Source organism: Aulonocara stuartgranti (genome assembly GCF_965226115.1).
Source record: "Aulonocara stuartgranti genome assembly, chromosome: 4".
Lineage (NCBI taxonomy): Eukaryota > Metazoa > Chordata > Actinopteri > Cichliformes > Cichlidae > Aulonocara > Aulonocara stuartgranti.
Window position 1 is genome coordinate 33,442,369 of NC_138942.1, and position 19,925 is coordinate 33,462,293.

The 19,925-nt window shown below is 39.9% G+C and overlaps 1 protein-coding gene across 3 annotated transcripts in view; it reads left to right on the forward strand.

The window, feature by feature from the left end:
- Window positions 1–8,716, forward strand: part of LOC309704698 (beta-1,4 N-acetylgalactosaminyltransferase 2-like) — a 40,840-nt gene extending 32,124 nt beyond the window's left edge. For all 3 annotated transcript variants that reach the window (XM_082530080.1, XM_082530079.1, XM_082530078.1), the window contains exons 11-12: window positions 5,988–6,216; window positions 6,305–8,716. In XM_082530080.1, the coding sequence (XP_082386206.1) occupies window positions 5,988–6,216; window positions 6,305–6,498 (423 nt within the window). In that variant the 3' untranslated portion in view covers window positions 6,499–8,716. The remainder of the gene's footprint in view (window positions 1–5,987; window positions 6,217–6,304) is intronic.
- Window positions 8,717–19,925: the final 11,209 nt, after the last annotated feature.

The window sequence follows — 19,925 nt, forward strand, 5'->3', positions numbered from 1 at the left end:
TTTTTTCTTTAGCTCAATCATGTGTAACTTGGACCTACAAGTTTTAAGTTTTCTTGATAAGAGAAGACATCAATTGTTGGGTCTGTGTTTCCACAAGCCCCGCTGGTTTAGAGACTTATTCATCATGAAGAAAACAAGACAGTCAGCGATGGTCTCTGGAATCCCATGTTCCGGGATGATATTCTTATATATTGCTTTGGCCACCAAAATGGCATCTGCTTTCCTAGTTGGGACGATTTCTACCCACTTTGAAAAAGGGCACGCTATCACTACACAGTACTTATAGTTATTACAGTTGGACAGCTCTATACAGTCCATGTGAATAACTTGAAATGGGTGACTGGGTCTGGGGAATTTCCCTCTCTTCAGTCTCAAATTACCCCGAGAATTGTGCTTGCAACATATCATACATGACCTGCAAATTATTTTTTTTTAAAGTATTAAATCCTAGAGTATAAAAATGTTGCTCTACTGCTCCCATCATCTCCCTGCTGTTGTGAAATGGCACGGCCCATGGCTCAAAATAGCAGCAGTCTTATACAAATTCTTAGGCAGTATTGGTTTATCGCACAGATAATAAACACCATCCTGCAAGCTCGCTCCTTCTGTAAGTCACAACCGTTTTCCTGCTGTAGGTGAGTGGGCCTGCGTGTCTGCTGATGTTGTACTGCTAAAATGTTAACACCATGTTCAACTAAAGCTGCCTCTTTTGCGATCTTATCTGCAAAAACCTTCCCTAATGCAACTGGATCTTTCCCTCACATGTGTGCTGCACATTTACAAGCGGCAATTCCACTGGTTAATAACACTGCCTCCAGCAGATTTTGCAAGAGTTTGGCGTGTTCTACAGGTTTCCCTGTAGGCGTTGCCACACCTCGTCTCACTCACTGCGCTAAAAAGAAATGTAATGTAGCAAATGCATACTGCCTATCAGTGTATATTGTCTCTCTGCAGCTTTACACGCTTCCGTTAAAGCTAGCATCTCTGCTGCTCAAGCAAATATGAAACATGTTAGTTGTCCTGCACAGATAACTTTCTCACTGTCTGCTACAGTAAAACCTGTCTTAGCCTGTCCCTCTACTGTCGTAAGACTCAAATCATCAACAAACCAAACCTTTCCCTCAACGAGTGCCACAGCTATTGAGTCATCCCTTGGCTTACACTCCTTCTCCAAGTGCTCTCTACACTCATGAGAAGTGCCCTCTTCTTTCGTTGGCAAAAGGGTTGATGGAGTCAGAATTGTGCACCATTTTATGGTAATATGTGTGGTTGTGAGAGTAAGCGTTACATTAAAGACAAGTGTCTTGTAGGTGACAGAAATGTAAATTTAGTCTGCAGACGATGTAAGGCAGAGCACGTCGTACACCTTAGTTGTCTTCCTCAACGTCAACGTCAAAACTCTTCCACTCCTTATGGTTGTTTGCTGTGCAAAGACTCCTCCCGATGATCTCCTGAAAGCCCAGTAGCACAGCTCTCTGTGCGATGTCTTCTGTGCTGTCTCTGATCCTCCTGAAGACTCTCTCCTGGCCTCAGCTCCCATCTTGTGGACAATCCCCTCAGCCACTCCTTCTCGTCCTGGCACCTCACGACATCTACAAATTTAAAAAAAAATGACACTCCTCTCGCCACACGGCTTTCACCACGTGTCAACTCCCCAATGAGACATGTACAAGAATGTTGCACAGTCTCCCTAAAACAATCTCCAGGGTTTGTCCCTTGGAGCAGCCATACTCCACCTGTAACCTTGTGTAAAAACATTAGTCAGCAATTAAATGTTTAGCTTGTTTAACTCCCAGCTCCACCCAGAGCCTGTATCCTAGAAGACAAAGTCTTTAAGTTAAAACAACTTCACATTTGCAACTAACTGCAGCTCGTAAGTGTAATAAAGTATTCAGCATCACAGAGACAAGGATCATTGCAGGTTTATTCTAAACTCCTTAAACTCCTGCTTTTTCCATACTTTGCTCCAAATCATTTAACATCTCAACGTCATTCCACATTGTAATCAGTGACGTCCCTTAAGTTTGTCACTCACCATGAGCCCAACAGTGTGGTCAGATAATGAGCCCTATTTAACTATTCAGTAACCACTGCACATCTGTTCAATTGTCACTTGTCTGTCTGTGCTGAATCCTCTTCAAACACTCTTAAAGAAAAACAAACATTAGCCAAACACACGGATCATCCTGGTTGTCAGGTGTCGGCCATCCAGATTCCAGAGGAGCTGTGAAAAGTCATAAAGTTAACACTCTGCTGTAAAAAGATGCAACACTGGTTTCAAATACAGTATCACACTGTATTCACTTCTCCCCTGTAACATTCACATTTTCTCCAACATTTTCTCAACAACACAGTGTAATTTCATCATCAACATATAGCCTGTAACCACAGTTTTCTTCACACAAAATCTCAGTAATCCTGTGGTAGAAAAACATCATTAAGTTGTGTCCTGCTGTAAATCACATGATCAAATCACATGATTAACCATCTGCTGTAATAAAGAAATGTAAATGTTAGCGCTGCACAGGTGTATACACTCTTTCTCACAGTAATCTCTGTGAGCAACACACGGTAGTGAATAACACACCCATGGTAAATTCACAGACACAGAAAAATTAAAACTAAAAAGGTTAAATTTGCAGAGTTCACATAGTCATGTCACCCAAGTTTCCTCCTGTGGTCTCCTTCTGCTCCTGCAACAGAGACACACACAGTGATACAGCCACACCTTTGTCAGGTGGGGGTTAGCTTCACACAATGGTGTTAAGTCAGTCAGTCTTGTCAGCTTTAACCAGTCAGTCAGTTCCCCATTTTTTTAAATTCTCACTCATTCACTCAGTGATTCTTTCTTTTGCTGATAGTGGAAATTATTGTCGCATTTTGTTTCCACCCTCAGAAAAACGACGACATTTCAAAAAGAAAAAGAATTTAGACTGGATTTCCTCGTTGAATCCTTTTGGACAGGAACTTACTTTCTAATTGTCCCAAATAAGTGGCTTTCTCCCCAGCCCATTTTAATTTTGGAGAAACTCACTTTGCAACCGTTCGCAACAACATGTTGTATAGTTCTTCCTATTCAAACGTTCAGATCTGCTTAGATGACAGAAAAATTATCAAACAAAACTTTAGTGCACCATGAGAGTAACAAAATAAAAAGAAAATAAAGGAAAGCAAAGGAAAGAAAGGCCTTGTTTAAGTCATGACACGTGTTCTTCAATTCAGGGGAATAAATCGTAACAACCCAATTGGCAGGCTCAACTTAGTAACAAAAGACAAATCAACAGCCAGTTTAATCTCAAACATTCATCCAAATCAGCCATACACACAACATACAGCATAACCCTGCTGTCTCATCACATAATAAGTTTCTTCTCATGTAACTAAATGTGTGCCATGTTACAACTTCTTCACACACCAGAAACTCACAATCAGCTCACTCAGCTCACTCATTTAAGACCTCTCATCAGCATTCTGTTTCCTCCTCTATGATGCAACCATCTGTCCTCCTATAATATTCAGTCCACTAGTCTATATATCACTTTCATCTTACTAGTGACTTGGACAAGATGACTAACAGAATCTCGTGCTTAAGATGCTGTCTGGTCTTCATGAGTATCATTTATTGTGTATATGCATGTAGGGTTAGTATAGTTAATGCATTTTCTGTATGTTTTTGTGTTCCTCTCTCATCACATTTCCATTATTCTCATCACTGCTTAAACAACATACATCTCTCTCTCTGATTTTTTTTAAACTGTCCTTTTCTCCAAAACAGAAAATAGCATTGCAGTTGTTTCAGGCTGAGAAACACCAAACACTCTTCATGCTATCATTCATCCACACAACTATTTTATTTCTTTTGTCCACTGGGCAGGTGACCTGCAGAATCATGTCTGCCCCAGCTGGATACCTTTTCACACACACCGTGATGTCAGACACACTCACACTCACTTCTGCTTAGAGCACAATTTCACTTCATTCGTCAACGATCCACACACCACGTGCTGCCCAATAAATACTTTGCAGTGTATTTCATCCTCTTTCAAGGTAGACTTCTTTTAATTTTGCGGCATGCAACGCGCCTTACCCCAAAACCCAGGCTACGTGTAATTCCGTTAACACGACTTAGGTTTCCTTCTGTGCTGCTGCGTTCACTTACTGGCACTCACACACACATACGCTCATTCACACTCTCTTTAGGCCTATAACCTCCCTTACCGTGGCGAGCTCTATCCTCCTTACTATTGGAGGAGAAACCAAACACTCAACGCCCTTAACTGCGGAGAAAAACCTTTTTTAATTTTTTAGAGCTCTATCCTCCTTTCGGTGGAGAAACCGTCTTAACCCTCCTTAAAACACTGGCGGAGAAGCCAAACCTACCTCCTTAAATAAATCAAAAAGATTTAAAAACAAAAACAAAAACACTGGCGGAGAAGCCAGGCAGCTTGCGTCTACACGCACAGCTTGCACACTCACGTAACTGCGTTTAACCGCACGGTCACGTAGCCGCTCTCTAAGGCCTTCTGTACTCACTGTTCGTGTTGTTTCCGTTCATGGGAAGAATCTCTGGATCCCGTCAATTGCCATCCATCCCGACCGGCCTGGTGACAAAGTTAAGCACCAGGGCTTTCGGCTGCTAGCAGACTGCGGCGGCGTCATCTCCCTCTCCTCGGTGGATGCGATGCGTTGGGCTCCGGTTCCGAAGGACCAAATAAATGTTGGGTCTGTGTTTCCACAAGCCCTGCTGGTTTAGAGACTTATTCATCATGAAGAAAACAAGACAGTCAGCGATCGATCGGTTTATTTGCAAGGGAGGCCTCGTCGGTATCTCAGAAACGCACTTCGAATCTCATTACGAATGACCCCGACGACGGCCTCCTCTCGCTGCCTTTTATTGGGAAAAGAGTTCACACAAGACAGGGAGTGCAGAATTATTAGGCAAATGAGTATTTTGTCCACATCATCCTCTTCATGCATGTTGTCTTACTCCAAGCTGTATAGGCTCGAAAGCCTACTACCAATTAAGCATATTAGGCGATGTGCATCTCTGTAATGAGAAGGGGTGTGGTCTAATGACATCAACACCCTATATCAGGTGTGCATAATTATTAGGCAACGTCCTTTCCTTTGGCAAAATGGGTCAAAAGAAGGACTTGACAGGCTCAGAAAAGTCAAAAATAGTGAGATATCTTGCAGAGGGATGCAGCAGTCTCAAAATTGCAAAGCTTCTGAAGCGTGATCATCGAACAATCAAGCGTTTCATTCAAAATAGTCAACAGGGTCGCAAGAAGCGTGTGGAAAAACCAAGGCGCAAAATAACGGCCCATGAACTGAGAAAAGTCAAGCGTGCAGCTGCCAAGATGCCACTTGCCACCAGTTTGGCCATATTTCAGAGCTGCAACATCACTGGAGTGCCCAAAAGCACAACGTGTGCAATACTCAGAGACATGGCCAAGGTAAGAAAGGCTGAAAGACGACCACCACTGAACAAGACACACAAGCTGAAACGTCAAGACTGGGCCAAGAAATATCTCAAGACTGGTTTTTTTAAGGTTTTATGGACTGATGAAATGAGAGTGAGTCTTGATGGGCCCGTGGCTGGATTGGTAAAGGGCAGAGAGCTCCAGTCCGACTCAGACGCCAGCAAGGTGGAGGTGGAGTACTGGTTTGGGCTGGTATCATCATAGATGAGCTTGTGGGGCCTTTTCGGGTTGAGGATGGAGTCAAGCTCAACTCCCAGTCCTACTGCCAGTTTCTGGAAGACACCTTCTTCAAGCAGTGGTACAGGAAGAAGTCTGCATCCTTCAAGAAAAACATGATTGAAAGCATCTGAAAAAAAACTAGACTTCTAACGTGGCCTAATCTAATCTTGAATAATAATTCAAGATTATTTTTTCTCAATCACCAGTTTTGAACCTTGGTTACATGATTCTGTTGTACTGTATTGTGTTGATTTTATAATGGGTTTTTTGTTTTTCTCTAATTAGGTTGGTGGGTCAGTACAAGGGAACCGCTTTTACTTTTCTATTCTATATGAGGAAGGAGATGAAAATGAAGGTGGCTGCCTATACAGGAAGTCTGGTGGAAAATTCCACCGTCTTCCTGGTTACCCACAATGCCATTTGGCCAGTGGAGTGGTCAACTTCTTCCTGGCTCGTACAGATGCCATGCAGAGGGTGAGATTTGACCCCAAGCTCCAGCGAGTAGCGCATTCAGGTAAGTCCAGACCTCAAAAGGGGTTTAGATTGAAAATGGCACTAAGATGATATTTTCTTAAATGGGAAATGTCTGTTTCTGACTCTAGAGTTCTTCATGGATGGCCTGGGCTCTTTGATGGTTGCCTCATGTGGTGATGTGATAATTGACCATCAACCCAAAACACAGGAAAACCGTAATCCTACCTACAACAAATTCAGAAACCCTGGAAGAAGTGAAGGCAAATTCAAACTGCAGCTTCACTTTTTCAAAAACCACCTTAAGTGCATTAGATATGGATAGAAGACCATAAACGCACACAAGGGTCACTTATTGTCATTACATATTGCACTTAATCTGAACATTTTCGTCTCTTTCATTTTAATTGTTTAGCCATTACTCCAGGAATGACAGAGCTTGGGATTCATGTGAATAAAGCTATTTTTTCTTTCTGTTGGGTTTTATTGTTCCTGATTTTATTTCTTTATGATTCTATAGGCAGTTTGATTTCTTATGCTATTGTTGATAGGGTTAGTGTCATAAGGTCATGTTTTTATTGTTAATCTAATATATCTAGTAATAACACAATAGTTTGAGTTCCTCTTATTGCCTTGTTTTTATGGAGTGCTGGATGCTGTTCTAGTTTAGAATACTTGATTTTTCATTCAGTTTCAGGTCCTACTTTGAATATGTTTATGTTTAGTTTCTTTGTTGTTTCCTTAACTGTTCTTCTCCCTCTCTTGTCTAGTGGTGCGAGGATTGATACTGAAATACTGATTCCTCCGATACCAAATAATTTGTCTATTTTAGTAGTTTGGGGAAAACTGGATTTTATCATTAACAGAAAAGCAGTAGAAAGTAACTATATTATTGTGATCATTGAAATGAAATAGATATAGATAGATAGATAGATAGATAGATAGATAGATAGATAGATAGATAGATAGATAGATAGATAGATAGATAGATAGATAGATAGATAGATAGATAGTCTAGGAAAATGGTTCTTAGCTTTATTGTTGTTTTCAATCAGTCATATTTGTTTTGAGTCATTGTTAATTGAATATTTTAAAGGTTTTGACATTGACTGGGTTTTTTCCCTCTTGTATGATAATTCTTCATAATTAAACAATAAGAACAAGTAGTGCTATGTCTTGTATTTATTGTTAAGGTATAATTTAAAATACAATAATGCTGATTTTGATTTTCCAAGCACATTAAATTCTTGTACAAAGTACTGATATCGAATCAGTATTGTTGATACCAGCCTGAACTTTACTTGGTATGGGATTGGAAAGGAAAACAGAGACATTACTGTCACATAACTACTCTCATATTTAGTTATTTTATGTTTAATGTATCTTTCTTGTTTCTGTTGTTGGGTTGGGTTCCTGTCATATTTTAATAGATACTGGTACCTTTGCCACTTATTCTTTAATCACACGTTCAGAATTTTCTCTTGCAAAATAAGTCCATACTTACACGCCAATTTTTTTTTTTTTTTTTTTACTTAAAACATTTTTCTTGCAAAACTAAATAGTCAAAAAAATATCAAAACTGGTAGCCATATGGTTGGTCACCTTACAGCAATATGTAGTATATGAAGTATAATATGTAATATATGAAGCCAAAGTTACGGCAACTCAGAATTTAAAGCCCCAAAGACTATTTTTCCACATTCACACAAGGGCCATTATGCATGTGTGTATGGGTAATTCTTCAAAAATTATTGAAAAACAAGCATTTTTAAGGTATTTAGATGAAGTTAAATCATTTCTTCTGTTCAATATCAATACCTAAGAAATTTCAACTCACAGATTGTGCCAAAATGGACCAGATTGCAAAACGCCTGGCTGTGTATTCATAAACACCTCTGTGACTTTGCTCTTTTACTTCAGCAGTATCAGTCTTTGCACAGATAATGTTCATATGTTGATTCCTGGTTTTCTGGAGTGTCAATGGAAAATTGTATTTAGTAGTCAGTATAATCTTTTAGTGATATAAGTTTGCTTATGGTAGGATGCTGTTTGTAGTTATTTGTATTAGGAAATGTTTAACCATGTATACTTAGAGGCATATAATCAATTGTGTAGTGACAAGATGTGTGATCTCTAGCAGGCTGCAGGCTTGGTTCACCCCCCACATCCTGGGAGCGTGGGAGAGGTCGCACCTTGTTTTATTGTTTTAACGTAGCTATGTCTGTTTCAGTCTAAGTGCTTTAACTGCTGGACTTCCTCACCGTGCCATCTAGGGTGGGGGAGACTACCCTCTTTATGACCAAGGATGTACCTTTTGTGTTTGTATGTTATATGACCCTTTTGATCAGCAGTGACACACACACACACACACACACACACACACACACACACACACACACACCACACACACATCATACACACACACATACGCTCAAGAGTATAAATAAAGACCAGGGCAGTTCTCTCACTGGAGTCTCTTAGTGTGGAGACTGCCCTTGCTAGCAAGAACTTCTGTGTGTTTCTCTTCTCTGAGTCTTTACTGAAGAAGTGTTTTAGAACATTTTCCCTAACATGGAGTTTATTGTCTATTGCAGTATCTTTAATCTTTAATTTAGGATGAGATGTTAAATTGTGTGTTGTGATGAAATGATTAAAAAATACTCAGTAAAGCTAAAGATCACTCTTCTTCATCCACACAAACTTAAAAATGTGTTTGTCCGTACTGACAACATATAACCTTCCTTCCTCCTCCACAAACAATTCCCAGCTCTGGCCTTGCCTGTGGCTGATAAATTCATTAATTCAATTAAGTAAATTAAAAAAAATTATATTAAGTATCCTTGTGTATCTATAAGTGGGTGTGCAAAACACCCAAGATATCTTACGATGTGTACTTGGTTTGTAGAGTATTTTTAGGCTTGTGAAAATTTGTATTTTAGTGGAGAATTTTTCACAAGTGGGAAGCAGTTGCCTAGTTGAACAAAGTCCAAATGAGTCTAATTTATGAGAGGTAACAAAATCATCAACAATAAAATGTTTAGTAAATAAAGCTCTGTAATTTAAACAGGGTGATAAACACTGTACTGAGAGGAATAGGAAGCTGCAATTTATAGAGCACAGCAATTACATTATTGTCAGTGCTTGTAGATATTACTATGGAAACAGGGATAAGGTTACTATATCTGAGCAAAGACTGACCACTTACACTAATACAAAATATTACGTTTTGTAAACCACACATTACTCTCCAGATTTTCATATATACTGGGCACAATTTGAACCATAAATTTCAAAATTTGAATTGATTGCTCCACAAGACCTGTTTCTGCTGATTTTCAGTCCAGTTCTTGTGTAATTGGCATATCTCAGTCTTTCTTTTCACATTCTGCTTTTCTACAAAATGGATTCTTGACAGCCACTGAGAGCATTTCTGATGTGGCTTTCTTCCTATTTCATAAGGAAATGAATTTCAGATTTTTCCCCCTAAAGTACTTGCAGAAGAAGATCAGATCAAGATAGCCCTGAGAATATGTTGTCATCCGATCTGGACATTAGTCAACACAGAGAAGACACCTAAGGAAAGTTTCAGGCGATTCAGGAAAGTGAAAACTCTTAGTGATCCTTTATTTTCAGAGTAATATTAACAGTAATATTACAGTTATTTCCAGTTGTTTACACACAATTACATGTACTTCAGACACAGTGACTACCACATGTAACTGATGCACCACCCCCCTAAACCAATTCTGCTAAACTACAAGCATAATTCCTGCTTTACACTCAAATTGCAGTTTTAAAACACACTTTTTTCAAAACACTACACATAATTCTCTGCATTTGGAACTCTTTTCATGAAGAAAATCTCTTGTTTTCACAAGAGAAACACACTGTCATTCAAAATTGTAAACTCAGTTGCCCTACTTTGCATACTAACTCATCACATAGGTAAACACCTTTCACACATAATTGCAATGAAAAAATCAGAGCTTTATAAAAGGGCAACAGGTGAGTTCTTCTGTTTTGGTGCAATGGATGCCAACATTGGAAACAGAGGCAGAGCCAGAGGAGTGAGAGTAAGAGGAGGAGGGGGAGGAGGAGGAGGATGAGGACGATGAAGACTGGTTCACTGTCCACCCACACTTTTTAGTTTTTTCTCGATTCGCCATGCTAGGCGATATTTGCCCTGCTGATCGGCCAGTGAAAATATTGCTTGTGATGTGGATGAGGTGTTGTGGCCAAATAGAAACAGAAGAAACGATGCAGCGTAATTGTTTTGGTTTTGTTTTGTTTTGTTTTACTGTATTCAGTAAATTCTTCTGTTGTTTGGACTTTCCAGACCAGCAGGTTTAGGGAAGTCGTTTATGGGGTCACACTCTGACACACACGCACACACACACACCTCCAAATTCCAATGTAAGGAACAAATATGCCGGGTAAAAGCTATCGGGGCCTACGCTATCTTCAGCTGCACCAGCTACAGGGGCCTGGCTAGCTATGAGTGAATGAAGGGTGCGAAGCCGAGTCTCCAATTCAGTAATCATGGCCTCCAGAGCTGCAAATATGCTACATTTGTTACAAGTATCACTACTGCTAAAGGAGGCCGAGGAGTAACTAAACATCTGACGCAATGAGCAGGAAAGTGCAGGAGGGACAGGTGAAGAGGCCATGCTGCTAGCAAGTCGGCTATGAGCTAAGCTAAGCTAGCGATACAGTAAAGACACAGTGAGTGAATACTTTGGCTATAATTTAGAAGTGAGTACACAGAGTGTGGTTCGGATGAAGCACGTGTAGATTATACTATAAAAAAGGAGGTATCTAAAAGTTTTTAATTAAATTGCTAAGCAGATAAGCTACTCAAAAACACCACTGTGTGTTGAGCAGGAACAGGAAGTGATACTCTACCGCAGAGAGAGCGAACACCAAGTGGCCAGTCAGATGTCAAAAAGAAATGACAGTCAGATAGTGTTGCAGTAGCATGCAAAGTAACTAATCTGGAATGTATCCTAGTGCCTTTAGTTTTTTGCATATTTGTCAGCACTTGATTTAAGCTGAAAGTCTGCATTCCAATTACGTTTGGATTGTTTGATTTAAAATCTGCTGTGGTGATGTAGCGAGGCAAAAGTACAAAAACTGTCTTGATCCAAAAATTTATGGATGTAACTTTAGCACCCACCACCTCACCTGCCTCTGAATGTGTACTTTAGTCTGCTTTTTCTTCCAATGGCAGACAGAAGCACTTAATCAGAAAATTAGGCCAAAGTTCTGGAAATTCACTGTTAAAAAAAAAAAAGTAATAAAAAATAAAAATGACAAATATATATGAATAACCTAAATGTGTATATACCAAAGGAGAAAACTAGCTTCACACAATAAACATAGGTGCCATTTTGTAGTTGGCTAAACTTAGACAGCAAAACAAATGTTTTGTCAAGAGTATAGCAAAATAAAACTTTATGGTTTACAGACCTCACAAAAGTGGTTCTGGAAGAATGGTCAAAGATTCCCACAAACACACCCGTAAACCTTGTGGAAAGCCATCCCAGAAGTATCCAACCTTTTATAGCTACAAAGGGTTGGCTATCATATTAAACTCTGTGTATTACGAATGAGATGTCACTCAAGTTCATATGTGTGTGAAGGCAGTGTATGTTCATCTCAGTTGTTTCCTTGGGCATCTTTCTACTTTGAGGACGTTTAGGAAAACTGATGATGTTGATGGTTATATTATGAGATTAATAAAGAAATGACAAAAATCTCAATGGCTTCATTAACATTTTTTGTTACTGTGTTTTCTAGCAGGTTCTGGGTATCACATTTAAAGTAAACATGTTAAGCATGTTTACTTTAAATGTTGTTACATTTTCAAGTATAGGGTTATCAGTGATTTCAGTATTATTTCAATTTTATATGTGGTCCCAACATTTTTTTTGGATAGCCGGTCATAAATATATTTAAATCTTTAAGTATCCATAAGCATCCATAAGTGACTGAGCCAGGACTCTCTTCCAGACACTCTAACAACCACCGGCACAATATACATTTCAGATTTTTTAATTTAAAAAATTTGAGATTGTCTGTTTTATTTAATTCATTTAATGTACAGAATTCACCCACTTGCTCCACACAATGCCACTTACTGCACATAAAGTCCCCCATGTATATATTCACATAATGTATATAATGTAATTCTCTCCCCTTTTGCACAGTCGAGGAGGGTTTCAGGATACATTTCACTGCGTATTGTACTTGTATAACTATGCATGTGACAAATAAAGAATCTTGAATCTCTCTTGAAGTATGATGCACATACTAATTCCTGGAATTTAAGATCCATTTGGTAAATTCAAATATGTTGAATAGTGAATGTGTGGACTATATACTCACGATAAAGTTTTATTGTAGGTGCAGCTAAACATCTGCTAATATTATAATCTGTACCTGTAAAAGGTAAATATGTCCATGGTTGGAAATGTATTCATTTAAGCACTTGATGGGTGTGGACTGTGTAAACTGACTGAATTACCAGAGAACTGTCGGTCATCAGTATGAAATCATGCTGACTGTAATGTACACATTGAGTGTTTGCCTAGAAAAGCAGAGGAAATGTTGATTCTTTTATATTTTTCTCTTAAGTTCAATGTGCAAGTAGATGTGTTTAAAATAAATCTGCTTTTTTTCAGAAATCCGCAATAACAATCTGCTCAGGACTGAAGATAATGTGGTTACTGAGGTTTATTGTGTCCTCTGTAGATGGTTCATTTCAGTCTCTCACTGTGTTCTTATCACAGGATGGAATAGAAAGTTTTCTTTTTATCAGATGCCACTTATATCTACTCATTTCAATTGCCTTAGCACAGGAAACATCTTCTGTGTTTCCTGTGTTATGACATTAAGGCTATTAGTAATTAGGTAATTAGGCCACCTTGGAATAACAGTTCTATTAAAACAACAAAAATAAATAAAAACACCTACAAATTCCATATTAAGAAGAAGAAGAAGAAGAAGATTATCAGTCAGACCACTAATTTATCATACTGATATATTTCTCCCCCCACTTGGGTTCTTTTGTTCGACTCCTTTTCTTTTACTTTCACTCAGTAGTTAGAATGCAGTGGTTTGAGGGAATAACTGCACAACTCTAGAAATGAAACAGTCTCTCCATCATTATGTCTTGCCTTGTAAAGTCTTTAATTTGATATTTTCTATTTTTAGAAAATATCAAATTTGATCTATTTTATCTATTTTTAGAAAACATCAAATTTTCTAAAAGTAGAGCCCATACAGGGGAGCAAGCATGCTGGAGAGGTTAGGCAAAAACTTCCCATAATAGTTCACTAAGCCCAAGAATGATCTTAGTTCAGCTACATTCTTTGGACTGGGGGCTTCCTTTACTGCCCTCACTTTGTCTTCCAGCGGGGACAGGCCCTGAGCTGAGATGCGATGACACAGGTATGTCACGCTAGGGGCTTGGAAAACAAACTTACTGCACTTCAAATGCAACCCAGCTTCTGAGAGCTTCTTCAACACCTGCTCAAGGTTACGCAGATGCTCCTCTTCTGTTTTACTTGTAACTAAAATGTCATCCAAGTAAACAGCAACACTGGGAATCTTTTGCAGAAGATTGTCCATGGTGTGCTGAAAGATAGCCGGACTGGATGCAACGCCAAACACCAGGCGATTGTACTTGAACAGCTCCTTGTGTGTGTTTATTGTCACATATTTTTTTGATTTCTCAGCAGCAACTGGTGGTATGCATGACTCATATCCAAATTTGTGAATGTCTGACCACCCGCCAGTGTGGCAAACAGGTCATCCACTTGAGGCAGAGGGTAGGTGTTGAGCTGAGAGGCTTGGTTTACTGTCAGTTTGTAATCACCACATATACACACCCCTCAGTCCTCCTTCAACACTGGTAGAATCGGGGCTGCCCAGTCTGAGAACTGTTGTAGTCTCTCAATTCTACTTCCAGCTTGGCCTTCATGGCGTATGGTACAGTGCGTGGTTTGAAAAAGCGTTGCCGGACAAAAGAGTCCGCACACAGCTTCACAGTGGTGCCCTAGAGGGTGCTGTTACGTCTGGTTCAGTTTGGGTAAGAAGGAAAAACAGCCGAGTCCGTGTAGGTGACAAACATAGTGATTTTATTACATGCTTCTAAGACAGAAGCATGGGAAGACAAGCGTACAGCCACAGATCTCCAAAGAGTGGACCGTTCCCCATCCTCATTTAAACCCATGATGACATCACACAGTTAGACCTTACTGGAAATGATAAGTCTCCCCATAGTCCAAAGTTTTCCTTATACAAACATCAGATGATACTTTAGAGAAAAACAAGTGTGTGACATGTCAGGTTGTGCAGTTCTGTGAGCCTGTGTGTCCAACTAGAGAATGTCCTGACATGACCTCCCTGTGTAAATAAGGGTGACCGTGCGTGTTTACATAACTCTCTATGTGCCTGTTCTGATGTAGGCCTGCAAATGAATTAGAACAAGGTCCTGCTAGACCCTCCAGTTATGGACGGTGAATACAATGCTGTGGATACCATTTGAAACTTGATTACAATGATGATAACCTGCATACATTAATCTTTACTCAGATTACCATAGATATAAAACAAAGATTATACTGTCATCAGATTCCACAATGGTAAATGATTAATGATTGATACTTCTAATTATAACTGTGATCATAAAAATACAAAATAAAATATCTCCTGGTCACATTCCTCCTCTTTGGGCTGGCTTGCCAGCCCAACTCACACCAGGATTTGTCTCCAAACCAAACAAACACGTTATGACACTTATCAACCCCAACACCTCCGTTGTTTTCCAATTTTCCCACAACCCAGCTGTTCTTTTAGCTTCAGACTCGAGTTTCAGCCTGTCACGCTTCAGGCCCCTTTACCACCTCCTCTTGGAGTGAAGAAACGCCCTCGGATTCTTCTTTCTTCGACTTCCGGGGTAGACCACCCTTCAGTCGTTACACAGATCTAGGGATTATTCAAACAAAGATCTGTGTGTTTGATGTCCGTTGTCACCGCCGTGTCCCCCTTTTTGCCAAAAGCCTCTCGAACCTCGTTGGTCTCTGGTGTTCCTAGTTTTCGCCAACCCCTTCCTGGTTATCGCTGTGGTTATGGGATCCATCTTCTCAAGGAGCCCCAAGGCCATGACACTTGACCCCAGTTGCTGTGAAGGGTCCCCATATCTCCGTGTCCCCGTCTGGTGTCTGTTCCCTTCTCTGCAAGAGACAGAAAGCCAACACCTCTCCTGCGCTGGCTCTCCTAACCTAATGTTGTTGACTTTGTTTATTCCAATCCTATGCTATGCCTATGTGTGTAAGCGTGCATGCACTTAACCCTCTGCACGTGAAGTCAATAGCTCCAATATATCAATCCGATCCATTGTTGGATGAAGCTTTTGACCTTCACAGACTAAGTGCCAGCTCCCTATAAGCACATTTGCAATGTGTGTATAAAAGTGAACAACAGACCTCAAACAAATTGGGCATTCTTAATTCTAACTTAAGTTTAAGTCTAGTACTCAGTTTCTGATCATCTATTTATGCTTCTCACTCGTTCCCTAAATTGTCTAGAAACCTTTAATTTTGCCATACCTAAATTATTAAAACACAAACCAAATCATAGACCCCCTATATAGCTTTTGCCTTTATGAGCACACTTCAATAATGAGCAACAACCTGCAATCTGTAACAAAAATCTTCATGGTCACACCTGCAATTAAAGATCAAATGCACTTTATACCTGTTTTAATTCTTCCTTATATAGAACCTCCTCAGTTTCAGGTTAGTTGCGATTAATCTCAATTAATCGTTCTAGTTGTATTTTGCAATTCAGCTAAAAAGCAAACCTGTTAAAGCAAACAGCTTATTTACAACCACCTGCAAATCATAAGAGTAATAAAAGATTCAGCACAACAGACAAGTATCATGTTCCGGTTTCTCCAATCATTAAATCACTTTTATTGCCACAATTTGTTTTATTCACACTTGGGCAATATTACTCCAAGAGAGAGAGCCCCCTAATGGCCAGTTAGTGGGCTCTAGGTTAAACTGTCCCCAAATTAGTTATTGGTTATCATTACTTGTTTTCATGTCACTTGTCTGTTTTCTACTGCACCCTCCTCACACATTCTTAACACAGCAAAGCAAACATTAGCAGCACATCCACATTCCAGAGGTGCTATAAAAAGATTTCCTGTAAAAAGAATCACACATAAATTCATCCACCCTCTTGTTCTATCTCGGTGGAGGTTAACCTTAAGTCGTAGTCAAGTCTTGTCATCTTTTACCAGTCAGTCCGTTTGTTTTGTTTCCAGTCTTTCATCCATTCTTTCTTTCTTTGCTGATAGTGGAAACCATCGTCGCATTTAGATTTCCGCACTCAGCAAAATGACGTCATTTCAAAAAGAAAACGAAGAACTTTAGCTTGGATTACATCGCTGAATCCTTTTTGGACAGGAACTTACTTTCTAATTGTCCCAGATAAGTGGCTTTCTCCTGTGCCCATTTTAATGTGGAGAAACTCACTTGCAACAATTTTCTCGCCGACGTGTAATGCTTGTAATTTCCGATGTGCAGATCTGCTTAAAGAAAAGATTCACAAACAAAAATCAGTGCACTGTTCAAAATATAAAACAAAATAAAATGAAAGATAACAAAAACAAAAATGCAGACGCCCGGGTCTTAGGAATTTGTCACTGAATATTCCTCCCATCAATAAAAATACCCACCTAAACCTACACAGAGTCAAATCAACACCACCTCAACCTTTTCCTATTCATAAACCTATATGTTTTGCGTTCGTGAAACAAAATAGAACCGTTTCCATATTAAGTAATTTGAGCTCTTGAAATGTTTTAATTCTCTTAATTCTGCCTGTTTATTTCAACACTTATTCAATGACTTTTATTCAACTGCTACTTGGTCACTCAAATCTTAGCTGTTCAAATTGCCTAGAGTTCAACAAAGTCTAGATCCCCGTTATCATGAAACTTGAACGGGTGTACGATGATTTACTTACAGTAATTTAGAATCATCACTCAACCTAGCTCTACTACTGGCACTGCGTGACTTTTCTCACACTGGAAACCAGAATTTAGTACAGAACTTTAATACCTCAGGCAATCGGGGTCAAGGGCTGCCCCCCCTTTCTCTTCTTCTTTGTCCGTGTGTTCCTCCTTTTATTAAATCTCCATCACAATGATGTGGCGCTCTGAAATAAGACTCACACTGTTAATTCATCGTTTTCACTCTGCACCACTGCTCAGGCTGTTTTCTTTTCTTTTTAGTGTACAGTAAACAATTGAGTCGAGGCCTTAAGCCCCAGATATCTCACACAGGCATCGTTTTCATAACCAAACCGCTCCGGACTCTGCTCCCCAGACCACACAAATGCCCTCTGGGCTTATTATTATCCTTCTCTGGTTGTGTGTGGTTTTATTTGTCTTCCGCCAGAGGTTAACACTGGTGAGATTCAGGGACACAGCACCCAGAGCAGTTCAGCGAGAAAAACCTGCCTAAAACTACATTCTCTCTTTTTTTTTTTCTTTTTGTTTTCCAGGAGGGGTGGGGACAACTCTGGTGTCCAGCCGTGAATTTTTAGCCAAAGCTTGGCCTGTCTTCTGCTGCCGTACTCAGGTTTCCAGGTTAAGAAAAAACACCTGTATGAGGACACTAAACATACATTTAGTATTCGTATAAACATAACTGCCTAAATTATTGAACTCTTGAGGAGGGTTGATTTAACTCTTTACTAACTTTAAACCCCACAAGTAAAAATTTCATATGTTCTTGACTGCAAACACAAAAACTGCTTGATGTTATTACTAATCATTTTCCTCCACAACACTCCAAATCCTGTTCTCTCTTGTGTCCAGCAGGGGAATAAGGTGGCCTCTACTCTCACTGCTTCCCCAGTCAGAGACAATATCTCACTCACACTTCCACACTTTATTGTTTTCCCTTTTTCTTGACTATTATTATTTCACAGAAAATCAACTGACCTACTTCTCCTCTTCTGTCATGCAGAAAGTCACACACACACAGCACTCGGCCCCCACCTTGTCTTTCTCTCACAGACACACCTACACACACACACACACTCTAATCGTCCTTTCACAACAAAACTTCACAAACGTCTACTGCAACAGTTTTAAGCACGCAAAGCCAGCGAAAATTCACTCTCACATTCACTTCCCTAACAACTACAAAGTTTTCACATACAAAAATAATCCAGACAATCTACCATGCACCGTTTTCCCTCCTTATACGAGAGACTCAACCAACTTTTAAAAGCTTTATTTACACAACATCAAATAAAGCACAGATCTCTGCCTTTTCCAGGTAGAGAAGGAAATACGACCCAACTAAAAATCTCCCAGCAATCACACAAAGTTCTCAAATTTTGTCAAGATATTTATCCCCGCACTCCTACCTTACGGGAGTTTTACACAAGGGATCATTACTCTTTGAATTCTATTAAACCATAGTCACATTAGGAAATCACAAACACAAGACTACAAGGTTTAGTTTATTTAATATACTGAAATCTTTTAACCATACTTCTGAGACCCCCTTTCACCTAACAAAGAGAAGCTCAGAAGGACAGAAATGGAGAAATAGGGAGATGAAACCAAGGGCCGCAGCTGTACACACACACACTCCGCTCGTACTCGCGCGCGTGTGCCCGCTACCGCGCAGCACCACACAACCCCTCCTTTCTCCTAAGGAGAAATACACACACACACTCTCCTCTAACAGCGAGAGAAGAGAAAGGCGTTTTCGTTTTTTCACACTCTGGATCCACACAGAAGAAATTCAACAACACAAGACAGTTTATACAATTTACACTTTTAAATTCACACACACACGGGTACTTTATATTCTATATACACACGGGCCCGCATAGACGTCATATGCTAGAAGAGGTTACACCTAACTTTTTGACTAATTTAAAAGCACCTATAGCCCAGGCCTAGCCTTGCTGGTCAATACACACCTCGGGAACGCCCTCCCGATAGCGCTCGAATTCCTAAGAAAACACCATATGCCAGAACAACTTTATCTCACTTCTCTATTTTTCTGCTGGTGTTCCTAAATTTTTGACTAATTTAAAAGCATCTTTCAGCCCAGAGCCCGGCTCTTGCTGATCAATTACCGTTTCAAGTACGCCGCCTTGAAGAACGGTCAAATTACTAAATTCTAATTACTTTTAAAACTACTTCCCCGCCAGGAAAACACGGAGCTCCACCGGCCACGTGACACATCACAGTTCATGCTTTTGGCTTTACTTAAAGCTCAGTGTGCCCAACGTTTAGATAGGATGCAGCCAGGTCTAACCTTCTTAATCAATCAATGCAGTAGAAGGCAATCACTCATAGATTACCTGGCCAATTAACCGGGAGTCCCAAGTCCCCAGCGGGAGGCCAAAACCGGGCAAAAGCCTAACCACGCGTCCGCGGTCAGGTGTCAGCGCCACCTGCTGAACAAACTGCATTCTTAGAGAGCCTAGCTTCTCAGTCCTAAACGAATTTACTTTTTTAAAAGCCTCACGGTGAGCTCTCAGCCCCCCCCCCCCGTTTAATTATCTGAAGCCCGAGACCGTCTCTGCTACCCTATTAAAACCAAATTATCCCTACACTACCGATTGACTGGCTGGCATTCCCAGTCAACCCACATTTAACCTCTTAAACCGTATCTATTTGTTTCCACACACCTTAAACCGTATTAACTTAAA